The sequence below is a fragment of the Lagopus leucura genome, unplaced genomic scaffold (assembly GCF_019238085.1).
Source record: "Lagopus leucura isolate 7727_CA_CO unplaced genomic scaffold, USGS_WTPT01 Super-Scaffold_100027, whole genome shotgun sequence".
NCBI classification, from domain to species: Eukaryota; Metazoa; Chordata; class Aves; order Galliformes; family Phasianidae; genus Lagopus; species Lagopus leucura.
In genome coordinates, this window is record NW_024962278.1 from 5,280,483 (window position 1) to 5,299,785 (window position 19,303).

At 38.2% G+C, this 19,303-nt stretch overlaps 1 protein-coding gene across 3 annotated transcripts in view; it reads left to right on the forward strand.

Moving 5' to 3' along the window:
* Window positions 1–185: 185 nt before the first annotated feature.
* GABRB2 (gamma-aminobutyric acid type A receptor subunit beta2) overlaps window positions 186–19,303 on the forward strand; it is a 132,966-nt gene continuing 113,848 nt past the window's right edge. For all 3 annotated transcript variants that reach the window (XM_042880678.1, XM_042880676.1, XM_042880677.1), the window contains exons 1-3: window positions 186–262; window positions 378–469; window positions 1,384–1,451. In XM_042880678.1, the coding sequence (XP_042736612.1) occupies window positions 186–262; window positions 378–469; window positions 1,384–1,451 (237 nt within the window). The remainder of the gene's footprint in view (window positions 263–377; window positions 470–1,383; window positions 1,452–19,303) is intronic.

The following is a 19,303-nucleotide window of genomic DNA, read 5'->3' on the forward strand; positions in this document are numbered from 1 at the left end:
TTTTTTTTTTTTTTTTTTTTTTTTGCAAGGAAATTTGCTCCATCTCCAGCAGCAACCACTGCTCCTTTTGATGTTGTGGTACGCCGTGCGCATGCGCTTCACATTAGAATTACTGCACTGGCCAGAATAAGTTGGATCTCTTCTTCTCTTCACTGAAACCCTAAATCATATCAAAAGCTAAAGGGATGCTGAGAGTCCGGAAAAAGGGTTACTTTGGGATTTGGTCATTCCCTTTAATAATAGCAGTGGTGTGTGCACAGAGGTAAGTGACGAAGGCATTGCTTTACTTTGAATTGCTCTGCATGTTACAGCTAAGAGGAATGTACAGCTTGGGTCCGAGAAATTAGAAATAACGCATTATTATTTTTCCTCCTTAGTGTCAATGACCCTAGTAACATGTCACTGGTAAAAGAGACCGTGGATAGACTGCTGAAGGGCTATGACATTCGCTTGAGGCCAGATTTTGGAGGTAATTCGACAGCTTTTCGATCAGAGATGTTACATATCCGGGCTGTTGGACCTTCTCCGTGCGTGCTTTTTAGACGTGTGGTGGGTGCTGTTGCTTTGGGTGTGCGTGTTGCCATTTTCTCAAGATGATCTGAAGTTAAGCTAATTGTTACTCTATTTTCTTAGCACAAGGCGCTCTTAATGCCATCATTTAAATCTCCTGCATATGTGGAATCGGCCCGTCATTGTGTGCGTGCTGATAATTTATTAACCCCTCATTTAACTGGCTTTATCGAGATGCAAATCTCTGAAGTTTACCCAACGTTCGTTCCCGTGATCACAGTTACTATTTTCGAGTACGAGATGCGCCGTTAACCGATAAGAAAATGTCATTTAACCCCCTGCGCGCTCCCACTCCCAACTACTTCGTGTGTTTATCGATCGGTGTCGGACGCGCTCGCCGGAGTCCCCCGCCCGGTACCGGAGGGACTGAGCCGGGTGGGGGGCCGGGGAGGGGAGCAAAGGGGGGGGGGGGGGTCCCTACAGCCCCCTGCCCGCCCCGGGCTGCGTGCCGCGAGCTCCCCGGGGAGCAGCCGGCGCCGGAGCCAACACGTGTGCGCGTTATATAAAGCGGCGCTCCAGCTGGCGGGGCGCAAAGGGTGAATCCGGCGCTAACGCGTTCCTCGCGGATCGATGGCAAGCTTGCACGCTTGGGGGGGCGGGGAAGGGACGGGCTGGGGGACGCTGTTTTGTCACCTTCCCGGCTTTTTATTTCTTTGTTTATTAATCGTTTCTTCTTCTTCTTCTTCTTTTTTTCTTTTTTTTTTCTTTTTTTTTCTTTTTTTTTTTTTTTACTATGTCTTAGTCCTTGTAACTCTGGTAAGAATGAGTTAAGTTCTTAGCGATCACATTGCGGACCATCTTGTTGGTTTGCAGGTCCCCCAGTGGCTGTTGGCATGAACATAGACATTGCCAGTATAGATATGGTCTCAGAAGTCAATATGGTGAGTATTTATGGTTTGGGGTTGGGAGCTTTCTGCTGGGAGAGAGGGGCTGTCCCTTCCCCCATCTCTACCGAGGCGGAGCGGCGCTCATTGCCGGCCGGGGAAGCGGCGAGGCCTCCTTCCCTGGGGCGGAGCTGGGGGGCATCCGGAGGGTTGCCTCGTCCCGTCCCGTCTACTTTTTCGCGTGGAAGGACCCGGGGAGCACCGGCCCAGCAGCACTGGCCGCGCCGCCGCCGGTTGCAGCAGTTCCCCAGCGCTTCCCGCGAGCAACGGCGCCCCCTGCCGGCCGCGCAGCCACACTGTACCCCGCCACGGCCGGTCCGCCGGGCGGAGGGGCCGCTCCCGCAGAGCCCCCAAGGCAGTCCGGGCTGCTCGGTGCAAACTCTGCTCGCGTCCGCGGGAAAAAAAAAAGGGTGAGCTTCTAATCGTTAACCTGTTTAATGTCTTTCTTAGTTACTCTTTCACTTCTCAGCTTTTTTTTTTTTTTTTAACATTAAAAAATAGTTTGCTGTTTGCATTGCCTTAGCAGGTCGCCTGTTATTATATATATATGTTAAAAAAAAAGAAAAGGAAAAAAATGAGGGGAAAAAAAAAACCAAGCTGATTATCTTGTGCGTAACTTGCTTTTATTTTTTCTACCTTGGCACTCTGTTCATGGTCGTGACTGAGTCAAAGTTGACCTATTTGTTTCTCCAGACGCTTGTCTCTTATCTGAGCAGTTGGAAATGACTGTGCTCGAATGGTGAAGTTGCTTTAGGATAATAACTGGGTAGTTTGTGAAGTGCTTGTGTTACCTGGGAGACCGAGCAACTGTGGGGGAAATGAGAGAAGGCTCAGATGTGCGTTGCAAAAGTGACTGTGATTTGGGCAGAACTTTTCCCTCATTTACTGTCATTATTTGGAAATAATGAGGTCCAGGTTTTCATGTAAGCAGTGCGACTTTGTGTAGGATACAGTTGGCCCTGTAGTCTTGTGAGGATGACAAGATGGAGACATTGAAGCAGATAGCAGCACCTGACACAAAATGAATATGCTGTGAGATGTTTTCAGGCAGTTGTAGAAGTCTGGAACAAACCTTTCATTGCTCTTGGAAAAAGAGTTGCAAAGAAACATTCTCTCCTGTGTTCTGTGTCTGTAATTTGGAAATATCTTGGAAGTTATCCGATGTGTTGGTATGATCGTTCTGCTAACTGAAATGTTTTTGTGCTGTCCCAGACGTATGCTTGGTTTCTCAGAAGTGTTGCAGTGAATGAATTGGTCAACATCTGTTCTCAATCGGGACTTTTTTTCTCAATAACATGTAGCCCTGGGCCTAATTTGGGTGTGAGGTTACTTCTGGTTGTCCTGGGAGTTGTGCTGTGCTACGGCCTGGTGGCAGAGAGCTTGGTGTGGTTCTTTCAAGTTAGCAGGAAAATGCTGAATAATCTCTCCTTGAGCAGTGTCACCTGTGAAGTGAGGGCTGCTCAGCTTCACATGGGCTCAACTTGTAGTTCAGGACCTATTGCAGTCGAGTGTTCTTCTTTGAGGAGTTTTAAGAGCAAAACAAGATAACTGCATTGCATTTTAAAACACTTATCATTAAAGCTAGTCTGGATAGGAGGTATACGGTGTTGTTTTCTAGGTGGTGTGGGAATGATGGGGGTTTTCTTGTGTAACACTGACCTGCAGACAACAGCTCAACCATCTCAGCTCTTCCAAGGTGGAAGACAGTGCAATTTTCTTTCTCCTTGCCTAGAAAAAGGAAGAATGTTTCAATACTTCCAGAAATTTGGTCTCTGGTTAGAGGTGATACCATATCAGAATACTGTGATTTGGCACTCAGGCTGGCTATAAGGCTGCATATTATTTTTAGTATTCTGAAGTCAGTTTATTATGTCTCTATCATGAAATGCTTGACTTGTGTGCGACGTTTCAGACTACCTGTATATCTGCTGGGGGAGGTTATACATGGTTAATTTTGTCACACAAGCATCTCTGAAGCATTTAAGCTGCGGGCTTAAATTGCTCTGAGATAATATCTGTTTCTTAAAACTGACATTCGTTTTCCAGATTTTTTTTTTTTCACTTTACAATTCCAGAAGAGATTCCAAGCCAAGATAGTTTTCTTAATCTTCTTCAGTATAGCATGTAACAGTTCATTTCACAATGAAGTGTACACCTCAACAAGTATTAATGTATCTTGATCAGCCTGAAGTAAATGAGAAGAGGGGCATTCCAGCACAGAACAAAACACTCGGTGTACAAGGCCTTGACTTGTTCATTGACACATTATTTGAATTTTGGCTTTGGTTTTTTGGAGGGCACCAGAAGGAATGCCACAGAGTACTGGATGGTTTTTTTAGATGTAAAATCTGAAATAAAGAGAGAAAGACAGAAGCACCTCCTGGATTTATGGACTTGTATTCTGAGCCATTGGTGTACTCTTGTTTGCTCTGTAGTCCTGGCAAAATGATCAGCCTTCCTTTCTTGACACATTTCATGCCCCATACAAATTCCATGCCCTTATGCAGGCAGAAGCATTATCTTCAGTAACAGGGAGTTAATTGTTATATTTCTTCTTTATTAGACAGGAGAATTTACATCTGCGTATAGAAATGGAATGTATGTTTGGGATGGTTGTTGACTTTGAGTTCTTATAGAGGTGATGAATACATCTCATAACCAACTCCTAGTGTAATGGGCTTTACTGTTGCCTTGCAAAAACATTTTGTATGCAACAGACTTGAATGTGTGGCCTGCCTTCTTGCTTAACCTTTTGTAGACAGAAACCTCAACTACCAAATATCCTTTTACAAAACGGTTAAGTGCTGTACTTCTGAACACAATGCCTTCCAGCCCAAGGGAATGTGCTGAATTAACGTGAGAAAAATAAGAACTTCAGGCGTATTTAGTTGTTAATGGGTATCATGGCTATTTTTACTCAATCCTTGTATTTTTGGGAGGAAATAATATCCACTGAGTAACGGTTTTATGCAGTGTAGTAACCACTATCGCTAATTCCACTTACCTCTTTGGAGCAGGCCTTGCAGTTGAATGCTAGTTATACTGCAGATTTTCTTGAAGCTTACCTTAATTTTGGGAAGCAAACGTGGAGAAATGTGAACTCTACTTAAACTGGAAGGGTTTTCTCGTGTTAATGAGTTTGATTTTACATAAGATTAGCAGTGAGTCTAACACAAAATGCAATATAACCTGGAGATTTTCCATATGTTTGTTGTTGTACTTGACTTTGCTTCTTGGCTTCCTATTCCTTAATAAAAACTCATTTAAAAAATAAAATCAAATAAATCTTTATATCTTTTTTTTTCTTTTTTTCCTTTTTATTTTTTTTCCTTTTTTAATAACCATTGCTAGCTGAGATGCTACATTTCCACATCTGCATCTCCAGGCTTAATTATTGAGCAGACCCCTTGAAAACACCACAACCAAGGGGAAAAAAAATGGTACAAGTTCATTAAGTATTACAGAAATGATTTTATTCAGAAGTGCCTGAGTATTGCATAGAATGTTGTGCACTTGATCCATTCAAATAAGACATGAATATTTCTATGGATAATGTTGGTAATGTGGTGGTTGTCAGTGTCTCGGCTTATTTCCTATTAAATAGGTCAATTTGTTTTGTTTTCCCCTTGGTCTGTGGCTATTCTGGGATTCTAGTACAGGATGTCTTAAAAGAAGGAGAGATGTTCCATGGTTATATATTTTTTTCCCAGTAAATAGATATGACTTTAGGCAATGGTTTGTGTGTTTAATTAAATTTAGCTAACTATTCATATTGAGGTTCTGTGGAGAAGAATCAGAACAGTTTAAATTTAAATGTTTGCTTCCTTATCATCATTCAGATTTTGGCACGTTGCTTTACTGTGTGTCTGTGGAGTTAGTAGACTGGTTTGTTTTAGAAGGATCCACTTGGATTGATCGTGTAATCCCTATATGGAGTGGGAGTTGCAGAAACAATGGAGCTGTAACCTTCTGTCAGGGTGAGATTTGCTTATTTGTTATGCCAAGCTTTACACAAAGGGACCTAGTAACTTTAGTGCTCTTAAAAACACATATGTACATCTTGTAGCATATTCTGACTTCTCTATTCAGAATTTATCAAAGTTGCAAAACAAAAAAAAGTACAATACTCATAGATCTGAATAATGTCTGTCAGCAAAGCACTGCTGCGCTCATACTTCTCTGGACTGACATCTGGCTTTGTTGCTTTAGATAACAGAGACACACTCCTGGCTTTTTTAAAGGCTTTTTTAAAGTCTTCTGTGGCTCCTTGAGGTATTTTCATTAACAACGCTCAAAAGACTGGCTTGTATATCATGAGAACAACAGGATTTGTGTTGCAGCTTCTCAAGTAGTAGCATTTAGCTTAGGTATGTAAGAAGGAAGAGATGGCTTGTGATCCAGAAAGAAGCAGGGGTTAAATGGTAATGAAGTAGTGTGGAGCTGTTCCAAACCAGAAAGCTTGGAGTAGAACATGGTGATCAAGTCAGGTAAAGAAAGAGAAAAGAGGAAAAGACAATATCAAAACAGGGAAAAGTGTCTCATATACACTGGTATGGAAAGAAGTGAGAAAATGTTTCCTGTCAGCAGTATCTTCTTTTGTTGATCCATTGTGGTTGCACATGTTGCTGTTCTCTGTTGTGATACATACAGAGATCAGGGAGAGAACAGGACTGGAGGTGCACTGAAAGAGAAACATTGGAAATGCTGGAATGGTGTTGCTTCTCTAATACTAAACTCTTCCTGCTGCTAGAGATGGTTTTATTACATTTCCTATATCATAGGTATATGCTTCTTCATATAAAATAGTATTTTTTTGGCAGACAGCTTGAGTTTGGCTCTTGCCAAGTTGTTGTGCACTACAGGCTTGTACTAAAGTGCCTCCCAGGACATCTCTCTCTTTTATATATATTTATATCTATCTATATATATACATATAGATATAAATCAGGGTGATATTATAGGTGATATAAGGTGATACTTTTTTTTTTTTTTTTTTTTACTGAAATCTCGTTTAACTTGCTGCTTTAATTGTCTGGGATGGCTTCACTGTACCTTAAGTTTCAACTGTGGTATGTTAACGTGGATTTCTATTTAGCATCTCTTGTCCTACACCACTAATTCATGCATTTTTCTTACTTACCTTTAAGACAAGGAAAAATAAGAGCTTCCTTGGGGACCTAAGCAAATATTCCTATGGTACATTGCATATGGATTGAAGTTTTCATGCTGGTTTTGATAGAATACCAGTCTGTAATTACTTATTTAGGACACATACTTGAGTGCAGCAAGTTGGGACCTAACTTTTAAGCTTGTTCAGAGGTGATTATATATTATATATCTTAACATATATGATTTATGTTATGTGCTAGTACCATAAACAGTAACACCAGGCAATATCTGGAAATTCATATATTTTATCAGAAATTAAAGAAGGGAAAGGCATTTTAATTTCAGAGTATTTACTTGCTATGTCCTAGCTTCTACTTACAGATTTCAGCTGTAAAAGTTGACTCCTTGTTTTATTTTATGCTTGGGGAATTGCTCTTAGGATGGTACTAACCTTTGTGTAACTGTAGTTCATGTGGAACATTTCTGAGGTCTTCAAATGCCTGGCAAAGAGGGAACTCTTGGATATTTGCTTTTCTTCTTTTTCCTTTTAATGTTTCCCAGGTGAAAACTTCTCTTCAGCACTGTCATAGCTCGTGGTAGCTGTAGATTCAGACTCATGACGTTTTTACATGAGAAGGGGGGAAAAGTGATTACATAGGTATTCAGTTCGTAGTCATCTATGTAGTCATCATCTGTTTAGTTTTGTAGCCTCATCTAATTTGTTTTGAAAAAGTAGCTCCTGGGAAGCACCTTGGATTATTACAGCAGTATACATTCCCAGTTTCATTCATTCATTTACTTACTTTGTAAGGTGAGTTGCACTGTGGAGTCTCAGTAGGCCCAGGCATGAATTTTAATTCCACAGAGGTGAAAAGCAAACTGCTTGCTTACAGCTGTTGGTCCTGTAGGCATTATCCTTTTGCAGTAATAAGAACTCCATTTTTCTTTTTCTTTACTGAGGATAGATTCTTGTATTCTCATATTTGAATGTATTGGGGTGCCCAGTTACCCTGCAGGTACCAGCAAGAGGTTAGTGGGTTTTACAAATGTAGTTTGGAAAGCAGTGTTGATCAGCTCTACAGAGATCAACCACTGGTCTTTGCTGAGCCATTGCAGCTCAGTCCGTACAGAACATTTTGACCTATGAGTGAGTAACTACAGGACCTAAGGAAACCAGGGCAGATCTGTTAGTAAGTCTGTGTAATGAGGAGTCACCACTTTTATTTTTTTACTTTTTTTTGCTTTTCTTCTTCAGGAAGCATGACATAATTCTTTTATTTCTTTTTATGGCCAATATAAATAGCTTGTTAATTGGATTGCACTTTGTGTGCTAGTCTTGCAAAACTTCAGTCGGTAGGATGTCTTCTTGGTTCGTTGGTGCTGGTGATTTCTCCCAGTGATTGCTCTGAATGTTTCCTGAAGGCTGGAGTATGGTTGTCAGAAACTTAACGAGATTGCTTTGGAGATGATTTGTACAATTGAAATAATAATTATTGCTACCTCGTTTTTTAGTAAGCCTCGACCTATAAGTATCTAAGTAATTTGACATCTGCCATATAATAAGATAGATTTGTCTGTAATACGTTTTATGGCCAGTATCTTTGTATTAACATGTGGGAATGAACATGCAGTGTACTTTGTAAGCTCCTAGTACGGGGCTGCTTTTTCATAACTTCTCCATTGAAAATCACATAAAATCTTTATGGACGAGCTATGTAGTAGAATGAAAGATTTTATTTTGTGCTCTATAAATTTGTTACAAGTTTAAGCTATTCCCATAGCAGTGTTCATGCTTCTTAGTGACTCTAAAAGTCTGTCAGTGCACCATGACTAAATCCTTATTATTCCTCCCTCCCTTTTTTCTCCTCATACTCTGTGCAGCCCTCTCCAAGATTTATATTACAGCCTTTATTACTCAACCATGTTAAAATACAGTCTTATATAGTAATAACTCCTTTTTTTCTTTTTCTTTTTTTTTTTTTTTTGTTTAAAAGTAAGACAAATCCCTCACAGGCTCTTAGTGCCATAGGTCTCTGCAAGTGCTTGTATGAATTCAGGAAACAGGATTTGGCCCCTGATTTCAAAGGAGGGTATTCTTCCATGAAGTTGGTTTGTTTGTTCTTAACTCTTAAAAAAATAAAAAAAAGTCTTCGGATTTAAGAGCTTCATCTAATGTCATGAGTTCTTAACAGTGGAAAAATAGGCTACTACTGATGGATGCAATCTGTACTTTAAAAATAAGTGGATATGGATAATTACATTGAATTTATAGGCATGCTGTGGGTTTACAGAAAGATAAATGTGACAGAAGCAGCATTTGGGCTTTATGATAATGTATTTTGCTATACTTCTATGTGGATTCCCTCCCTACTCACATTTCCTGACAACAGTACTGTCTATGGTGGAACTGTAATGGCTAGCGTAATGCAAGCTGTGTAGGAATAGCAGTATAATGGCCATGTATATGGTTACTCTTACTTGTCTGATGGCCAGGTTGTGAAGTACATGCTCACTTCATAGGCTTTGTCTTTGCATGTAAATTGTCTAGCTAAGTATTTTCAAATTAACTAATCAGTGCAAAGATTCTCTCAGACTTGCGATTACATCTACTGCATGAGCCCTTTTGGATGAGTTTTGCAAGCCATTACATATGTATTTGTCAATCAGAACCAAAACTTGTGTCCTAAATATGAGAAGATACAGCAACCTGTGAATATTAAATATGTGCAACACTGTACAATTCCTAATTCATACTTAATGTAGGCTATTATAGGCCAGAAAAAGCATTTTGAGTCAGCAGTCTTCCCGTGATCCCAGACTTGTAGAACAAGGGAACTGTTATTTCTGTCTGCCTTGCACAGCTTTTTCATATCTTCGAGGTTAAATCCTATTGATTTTTATTCTGTAAATACTAAGAAATTCATTTATTAGGCCTGGAATAATAAGAATTTAGCTTTGGGGGAAAGGAAGGGAACGCAACAACAACCCTTCTGAGAGATGCATTTTGTACTTCGGATGAGGGACTGTTCCAGAAGATATAGCAGTTCGGTGATTTATGTATAAGAAAATCAGTGGAATAGTCCTGGTTTCATCCTGGTTGTGCTGAAAAACAAAATCAGCTTTCTGTGTTGAACAAGAAGTACAAAAAAAAATCTGCAAGAAGTTGGACAGGGATTGGACAGGGATAGTATATTAAATTCTCCTAATGTATGCGTATTGAAAACCAGCTGCTTGAAGTGCGAAGTCCTTGTTCCAGCTCTTGCTCTCTGGGGACTGTTAATGAATAGGTATTTCCATTAACTAAGCAGCTCTGTGAAAATGGATGGAAAAGAAAGGGAAAAAAACAAAAAAACAAAAAAACAAAAAAAAAAAATCAGATTTTTCCTTCAAAGTTGAGTGTCCTGATTGCTGCTCTTGGATGCTTCTTTCCTTTCTGTTGTCATGAGTTTGGAGCTCTTTGCTGCATGGTAGCTAGGGTGCAGTGAACCCTTCTGTGTTCTGTAGGATTGGTAGCTTCTGATGGTTGTGTGTAGCAGTATTCACACTGCTGAAGGACAAGAACAGAGGTTCATTTATGCCATGGATGAAGTTGGGAAAGGCTGCCAGGACACATTCTTTGCCTTATCCTCCATCACTGGAAATGTTTTTTTGAATGACAGTAGCTTTGACTGGTCATTGTGTTACATATGACTTGAGCATACCAGCTTTAGCTGGTATTTCATGAGGTTGAGACCCTGTTAGCCTGTCTGAATGTCCATAAGTAGAAGCAAGTTGCCTGCTCAACTAAACAAATGCAGTTCTATGTAGATGCACAGTACCAGCCTTGAGAAACTAGGGAACTAGTCCAGCTGGCAGTAGCTTGTTGGTGTAATTTTTTCTGGAGTGTAATCATTACAGATAATTTTCTTGAAAAGTTGTTTTGGATTGTTACAAGTACAAAGATCCCCATGTCTGCTTACATGTGCTTGTTGTGGTCTGTTGGTTTTTAGTTATGATCTTTGGAGAAAAATGGAACTAAAAAGCATAGAATTAGGTAAAGGTCATGATAAACCTATTAAGATGAGAAAAATGAGTGGGTTTCATATATATAATTTGAAATATATATCTCATGATCTGTGGGATGTCTGAGAACTCAAGTCCTATGGTTTTGATTTTTAGAAGTGTTTGCCATCCAGATTCTTCCAATGGGTGCCTAAGTGAAATAGCCAGACGTCCTGTTGCTTTTAAGCTTTTAAGCAGCTGAAGATTTTTTCCTTAGTGAGAGCAACATAATTAAAAACATTTAATAATTAATGTGAACAAGTGCTGAAGAGTTCTGAAAAAACTATTCACTCCTACAGGTGTAGTCATCTTGCAAATCTCTTCCTAATTTCTATTGTAAATTTATTTTGTGCAGAATTCTAAACTGTTTTTTAATAGTTGTAAAAGAGACCCATTCTGCTTAATGAAGTAAAATTGGTGCTTGTGTTTATTCTCTGTGTAGGTCTTTTTTTTTTTTTTTAATTGCATGCATCCATTTTATTGCATCCATTTAACAAAAGTAGCGAAATAAGTTGAAGTTGTTATGATCTGAAAGTGTAAACATGTGTTGCCATTTGCATAACAGCTATTACCCAATAGTCCAGAAGGCATTACGGTCCATTTTGCGAATCTATATTTACATTTGCTTTATAATGTGTATTTTGAGTTAATAGACCCTGCAGCTCCAAGGGAGTTGTAGAGCACTGTTGAATTCCTCTCTTCTTTGAAGGACTGCTGACCTCTATTGGGTCCCTTTGGGGCATTGGAGTAACAGTGTTAATCTGTGTTTGACAAGATTTGCACTGAAGGAGTCATGAAATTTAAGTGAAATGAAATTAGTTTGAAGATCCATTAGGCTGTTTCTGAATTTAGGAATGTAAGTCTTATCATTCCTTATTATGCAGTGACATTCTTTCAGATAATGTACAGGGAGGAGGGAAGTATGGTTAAATAAATGCACGTTATATGTACATATGAAAAGCTTCATATTGCAACATTATTTCACTTATTGTGCAAGCCCAGAAATGTCCAGGGAGACCTTTTACTTAGTCTGAAATCTTGTTGAAATTTATATACGTGCTCGATCCATTATTCTGTTCTGCTGCTCTTTTTCATTGACACTTTGCAATGTGAGATGTATTTAGAAAACCCATCCCTAATACAATTACAAATATGCTATTCATATCTGGTACCATATGCCTCTTTAGGTTGTTCAGGATAAAATACTTAGCAACCTGAGTAGATGGAAAAATTGCCTTTTTTTTTTTTCCCACTGTTTTGATAGAAGCCTTTTCAAAGGTAGAAATTTTTGCTGATTCAGGCACAGGTTCATAATAAGTTTCAGGCAGAAGTATATTATTATAGTTGATATGTAAGTCCCTGAAAACAGATTTCTAAAGGAAATGCCAAGAAACCCTTAACTATAACTGTTCTTGTTAGTGTGATGCATAAAAATGTGTTACATAATGGTAGATCAATGAAAAAGGCATTCAAGTGACCACTTAGAAAGAAATCCATAAATCTCGTTAACTGGCTGCATTCAAAACTAAAGTTAGAAGTACCTGGACCTACATGTAGGCTTTGCAGAATGCTTGTGTGAAACTCACGTCCCACATGAGTCTTGTTTGGAAGCCTTAAAATGTGAATCTGATGCTGACTTTTCCATTGAGGCTATTTCTCCCCTGCTTTCATTGAAGATTTGTGGGTACTTAAATGACTAGAAATGCACTGAAATATGTCTTCTGTATTTTCTGAGATGTTGTGTGTGAATGTGGCCAGGGTACTCATCTGATATTATTGCTGTGTGACAGGTGTGCTTTTGAAATGAATGGAAGTACTTAGCTGCTCTTACTGGCCAGAAAATCGTAACGCTTTGTAGATGTATTTGATTTAAGGATTTTTAAAAGCTGAAGAGTCCAATCATAGGAAAAATGAATTTTTTACTATTTAGACTTGAGTTTGTAAGGTGCCTTAAGTAAACGCGTTGGCAAGGCAGCGTTAAGGAGGCTTGTGTGGTTCCTACCAGGATCAAACTTCTACTGTTTAATGAGTGGAAGACATCAGTTTACATCTGTATCTTTCCAGCATCTTGTTTAACTTTTGATTAAACAAATAAAAATTTACCTCTTCACTCCAAGCCATAAAATCATCCTTGGGAGTGCAGAAGGTAATGAGAAGACTCAAGTGTACATTTTAATTTTGATCAACATTATACCTGTGCTGATTTTCTTTTTGAAAACAAAACGGCTCCTGAATGTTTGAGATGTCATTTGACACTTCAGAGATTGGCATCTATGCTGTAGTAACATGCTGATGGGTAACATTTTGTCTTTATGCCGTTACAACAATTATTTGGTAAAGATTTAGAGTAAGAGGTTTCATTCAAAATTCTTGCTCCTGTATAGAAAAGGGTTTTGCTGTAACTGGTTATGTGTGGAAGAACTGCCTTTTAAGGTAGTGGTACGTATTGCGTGTGACTTTAATTATATCTTTTGATGTAATTACTATGGAGTTACTTTTTTTTTTTTTTTTTTTTTTTTTTTTGAATGGATTTTTTTTTTTTTTTTTTTTTTTTTTAGTAAGAGGATGCATGTATGTGTTTTCTTCATTAGATATACTTGCAAAGAAAATGTTCAAATGGAACCTGTAGTACATGTGATTGGTAAAGCTCTTATTCATGTCTCTCTTATAATTTCAAATAGTGTACTTTTATCCCTTATTCTGTTTGAAGAAGCATATATATTTTTTAACTGGATATTGTGTTATTATAGTGAAATAATGTATTGACTGGAACATCCACAGCCTTTTTATCTTTGTAAGCATTTGGCACCGAAATATTTAGCTGGAGAGATTAATATTTCCACTTACTCTCTGCCTAGGAAAATAACATAAATTTCTTCCTCTCTCTCTTGCACATCTTTATTCTGCTGTGCCTTCCCCATTTTAAAGGTGAATCCCTGCATGTTTGAGCCTGGCTGTAACTCGGGTGAAAGTGCTGTTTGACTTGGGGAAAACCTTTTGAGGGCTCTGCACTTGAGAAACACTTTCTAAAGAGCTACGTCAGTGCACTGTTTGGATGCTGAGGAGCTGGCATCCACTTCTGCCTTCTGAAATGAGTGTTGAGAATTGCAGGACGCAATGTGAGAAGTAATATGTTAAAACCACAGCAGAGTGATTCAGGTCAAATATTAGCAAAAGCTTTTAGAAGTACAAATCCAAAAGTGCTGAAATTGATCATTTATATTGTTAAAGAACCACCATGGTTTTGTTGCAAGAGATCACAGCTATGGATGATCCTACCATGGGAGAAAGGATGTGGCTAGCTGATGCTTCGCAGTCCATCTCAGCTGAGTTTTTTCTTTTGTGTCATGATCAGACAGAAGATGTTTTGTTAGGCTGAGGGCATCTGTTCTGGATGTGGATCTCTGCATGTATCTGAATCCAAAATGGGAGCTACCTTTTGAAAATTCCTTTGAGACTAGGGAGAGCTGTGAGGATATGCATTCAGACCATTGTGTTTGTTTTGCTTTGTACCTGAGCCTGATATAATGGCTCACCTGTTTTTAGCTGATCTGTTTTTGCATCTATTCTGAAAGCTGATATGAATCAATAGCAGTTATTTGTCATTAGAGTTTTCAATGTGAATAAAGTACATTTATTTTTCACATTTGTGTTCAGCTGTAGAACTGCTGCCTTACACTTAAAAGAGTTCTGCGTGCCTGCTTGTGAAATGTGACTGGAGTTCTTCAAGGAAACTAGGGAGAACTTTGGGGTTTTTTAATGTATTCTCTTTGTCAGAGAGAAAAAAATGAATGCACCATTTTGAAAGTAACACAACTGAATTCAGAGAGGAAAGGACATCAACATTACAAACTGTCATTCAAGCTGTGCATAGAAACCAGTGTGTGGAGAAGTGGGTGAAAGTTAAGAGTGAGAAATGCACAAGATGCATTGTATGTCATAAGTGCATGACTTCATTGCACTTAGCATTCTGGACAAAGATTTGCATTTTCTTATTCATCTATTTACTTTGAATGATAACTTAAAAGGGAATGAACTGTGTTTGGATGGCTTGAATTCAGAAATAAAGGGATAGGACAATATTTGCACTTCATTGTAATAGGTAATGGGGAGCTGAATATTAAATGAGTTTTATAGATAAATACTATCAATGCGCTGTCATTCATACATTAATTTCTTTTTTTTTTAAACTTGATTAGGCTTAGTTGGGAAGATGGTGATCAGGAGGAGAGCTTGGCTGGAAAAGGTGTAAGGCAAAATCTCAAGAGGAAGACTTCAGGGGAATAGGCAGAAATAGAAATGTCAGGTCCTGTAACACAGCAGTGTGACATTCTATGCCAGTTTTTTAAAGAGACTGTTTTACGTTTCTAATGTTTGTCATATTTGGGTATTAGTAGTACCAAACATAGAAAAAGTAATTCCAGCAGCTGTGGTAGTATTTACGTGTACTGAAGTTGTTTTAGTTGTGGAATTTAGTCACATGGTAATATATCATAAGAAATGATTTTGTTTAAAATTTCCTGCATTCTTAGACCTAGAAGAATTGAAGTCAGTTTTGTGTGTGGCATCATCAAAGTAATTGTTTTTAGCTGTTGTTCTGTGTGATTAAATTAGAGTGCTTGAGACAGAGTGGAGCTAATCAAAACAGAGAGCCTGTGCTGGGGTCTGAAATGGGAGAGGTTGTAGTTTTACTCCTAAGGGCCATTCATCTTTTCTCTCAGGATGTAGTGTAGAATTTTTTAAATATATATTTTTCTAAATTTCAAACTCTAGTGGGATGTTTTTTCACTTCAGGACCTTTACCAGACCCCGTGGTTCAGGTCTGAAAGATCACGAAAACATGACACTGAGAATTTTGCACGTTGTTATGTAAAATATATATTAAAAATGTAGCCTTACTTCAGTATGGAAGGACTCTGGCACATTTATTTTCAGCATATCTGTGCTAGTCCAGTAGTTCTGGCGCTTATTGAGAACATACTATGAATGCAATATTTGCATAATTAAGTTCCTACTGATTTTTCCAATAACCTACTGAATGAATGTTAGTTTCCAACAAAGTTTTTGAAATAAATGCAGTGTGATTATTTGGAAGCAGCACTGCTTATTTTTCAATATAATATTTTTCCTTATTTTTCAAAATAATAAGATGACTTTCAACCCAAGTGGTTCTAGCTGATGTCCTATGAGTTTAATCCACCAAGATCTAAAGTTATAAAATGGCTTATTTTTTGAGTTAGTTTTTATATAATATATGTTTTTCTGGGGAAGAGAGGCTTTCTGCCTTATTATTTATTTATTTTTTTTAAATGTTGATTAGCATTTGTGGCTGGACTTTCGAGGACCATTTGTTATTCCTTTAGTAGGTGTGCCGGTGTACCGGTGTCAGTGTAAGCAATTATCTAAAAAATACTGTATGACAAGCACTGAGTGCACTGAGATGATTATTCTGTTAGGTGGGTGTGTATTTTTTAATTATCAGTTTAAGGAGAGGCAGTCTGTGAGGGAAGTTTATGGCTGTGGAATTGGAGTTTTGGTTTCTATTGATGACACAAGCTCTTGTTAGCTACTAAGTGAAGAAGAGCTGCTTTCTGCTCTTCTAGGCAATTAGATTGTTAGTGGTGGCTCACACGGGGGTGTGTTAAAGGGAGTCTCTTTGTACCTCATCTTCCTGTGCTTCAGGACAATATTCAGTTGAATGTGTATCAGTACATCTTCCAAACTCAAAATAGTGAAGGAAGAAAGTAAATATGGTGCACGTGTATATTTTGGAGGCTGCGGAGAAAGCCAGTGGAAAACAGTGCCTGTCTGTTGTCTTTAATAAAGTTGTTTATGTAAGATCTTGTTGAATTTTATTGTGCTTAAATTTTCTTGTTCTTAAATGTAAGGCATGAGCAAAAGCTTATATGAGAAAGATAGGTGAAGACAGGTTATGGGTGGGGGCTTGGTTTTGTAAATCAGTGTTTCTGTATTTTAATACAGTTTTAGTTGATATTGGTCTCATGGATCTTTTAAGAGGAAAATATATGGTTCCATTTTAAATGTAGCATTTCTGACTCGCAGCCTCCATCTTATGTTCAAGTATCCTCAGCAGAAACATCAATCTGCTCTTGAATTGTCAGTTATATCAAATCTATGAAGCACCTAGTAGGCTTTGAATTTTAAACATTAATTTCATTTCATTGTGGGGATTAGTGAAATTTGACTGAAGAGGTATATCTGAGATTTTCTTTCTGCTGGTATATGCCACTCTTTCATTGTGCCCTCATTTTGCATGCAGTGACATGACATTTTCTTGAGAGTCTTGGCCTTTAAAAATGTAGTTATTTTTTCTTGTCCAGTTTTAAAAGGTTGTGGTTGTTTTTTGTTGTTGTTTTTTTACCATGAAGTGACAGATTTCAGATGCTACTCTCTGCTTTTACTGTAAACTGGTAGACACAACTCATTGCTTATTATTACTATTATTTCTTAATCTCTATTTTATGTTGGATTCAGGTTGCTGCAGACAGCTTGCTGATTGCAGATAGAATGTAGGGAAGGGTCTCCTGGGGTGAAGTCAGCCCTGGTGACCTGTATGATTTTCATGAGTTTTCCTGTCATGTTCTTTAGTTGGTGTTTGACCTCAACAGTTTGGGGCAACACAGGCACACAAACAGTGCGTGTACAAAAGTTGAAATTATCTCATAGGCTTGTTAAAATTGATTGTCAGCTGAAGTATGAAATTGCCTTCATCACAGCTGTCCTGTTTCACCAGTGTTTTATGTTGTTCCTCATGCTTGCTGTATGTAAAACTTCATTGGTTTCTGTCATGTTAGGCCTAACTGCAGTATATTTTTCCTCCTTATATGCACATGTAGCGCTTCCCATTCTTTCAGTTGCAGGATCTGTTATGTTTAATCTGGCTGGTAATAGTGAAATGATTAAGCATTAATGGTTCAGCAAATGTAAGCACATTTTCAAGCAAAAGATGTGAATGTCTGACAAGTCAGCCTTCATCTAGGTGACACAGCTGTGGTTGTATCACGGTACTGCACTGTGGTATCCTTACTGCAGCAATAATAGCAATAGGATGCTTACTGAGCTAGAAAAAGACATTTTGTGCATTTTGTCTTTATTTTGCTGAAGATGCATATCCTTTAAGACATGAGCATGTGCTGGAAGTTAAGCTTGTAAGTGTTTTGCTGAACAGAGTCCTTTTGATCATCCTGGCTTCGGCCTGGATAATTGCACGCAGCTGGGAGGTGAGGAATTTCCATTGTAACGAATGGTATTGTCATAAACAGGATTCCATTGTGAGTTACATGTGGCAGATTAGACAATCATCAAGAAAGAAAATGTTTCCCAGCAGTTATTCTCAGTGATTGAAGAAAAAAAACAAAGCTTAAGAGTCAAAAATGAAATAATATATAGGTAAAATGATTTTTATGCACAATTCTTTTTTTTTTTTCCCAATTTCCCTTGAGGCCTCAGCTGTTCTGTGAACATCCAAGAAGCACGTTGTGCTTCTGATCAGCTTCCCACTCGTTCTCACCCCCACTACTTTGCTGTGTCATCTTAATGTCATTTTTAAATACTAACAAAAGGATCTCTTTGTTTATCATGCAGAAATAAAAAAATCTTGAGAGGGAAAGAATGCCTTCTGTATGTTATTCTGGCAGATCAAAACTGACTCATGAGTAACAAATGTGAAATGAAGTAATTGATGTATTTAAAATGCACAGATCCTGAGTTAAGTATTTAAGAAGTACTTTGATTATGGTCATGAGATTTTACAGTTTTTTTTTTTTTTTTTAGTAAATGACTAATTTAATCTAAAATCTTAATCTAAAAATTTTTAGAAAGCTTACGTTTTTGGAAAGCATTATATTTAAAATATTTAACAGTATAGCAATTTGTGATACTGGATGTATAACTCATACTTCAAATAACTCTGTGTGTAGTTGAACAGTGAGCAGGTAAACTGATGGCCAGGTAGGAAGATGGAAAGCAACCTTTCTCTGGAAGTACAGCTATCGCTATATATAGCATTTCTCTGGAAGTACAGCTTTGGCATAGCATGGCATGGGAAGTGTGTTAGCCAACTCCCATCATTTAATGATTTTCTGATAGCCTGGTATAGGGAGTTCCTAAAGAAAGTAGGAGTATGTATCTGGCACCACCACAGAAAGTGTTCATTTTTGACCTGAACATAAGTGGTAAGTACTAAACTTATGGTGAATGGTGTCTTGTAATTGCTGGGGTGGCATAAACAATTTCTTGAAAGATCAAGAAGTTTAAGTACTTTGCTTCCAGGGGTAAGGGGAAAAGATGTCGGTATTAGAATGGGAACTTGTTGATGGTACAGCATAACAAATGTCTTAAAGAAAAGCAGAAAAAAAGAACTGTTCTAGTCATATTTGAAAGTCACTTTGTAATAAGGGCAAGATCATTTCCTTATAAGACTATTTTTTTTTCTTTGCCTCAGTGGTAACCAGCAGTAGCTCCCTGTCTATCCCAAGGATGCCCCAAAAGATTCATTCAGCTAAACACGTAAAAGCATCTACAAAAAGCAACAGAAGCATTGTGTAGCTGTCACTGAACATAGTGTTTTCCGACAAACCTTACTTCCGAAGCTCATGGGTGAGGAAAATAGTGCCAAATACAGAGTGCTGTAGTGTAAACTTGCAAAATATCCAGTGCAGAAACATCTGCTACTGGAG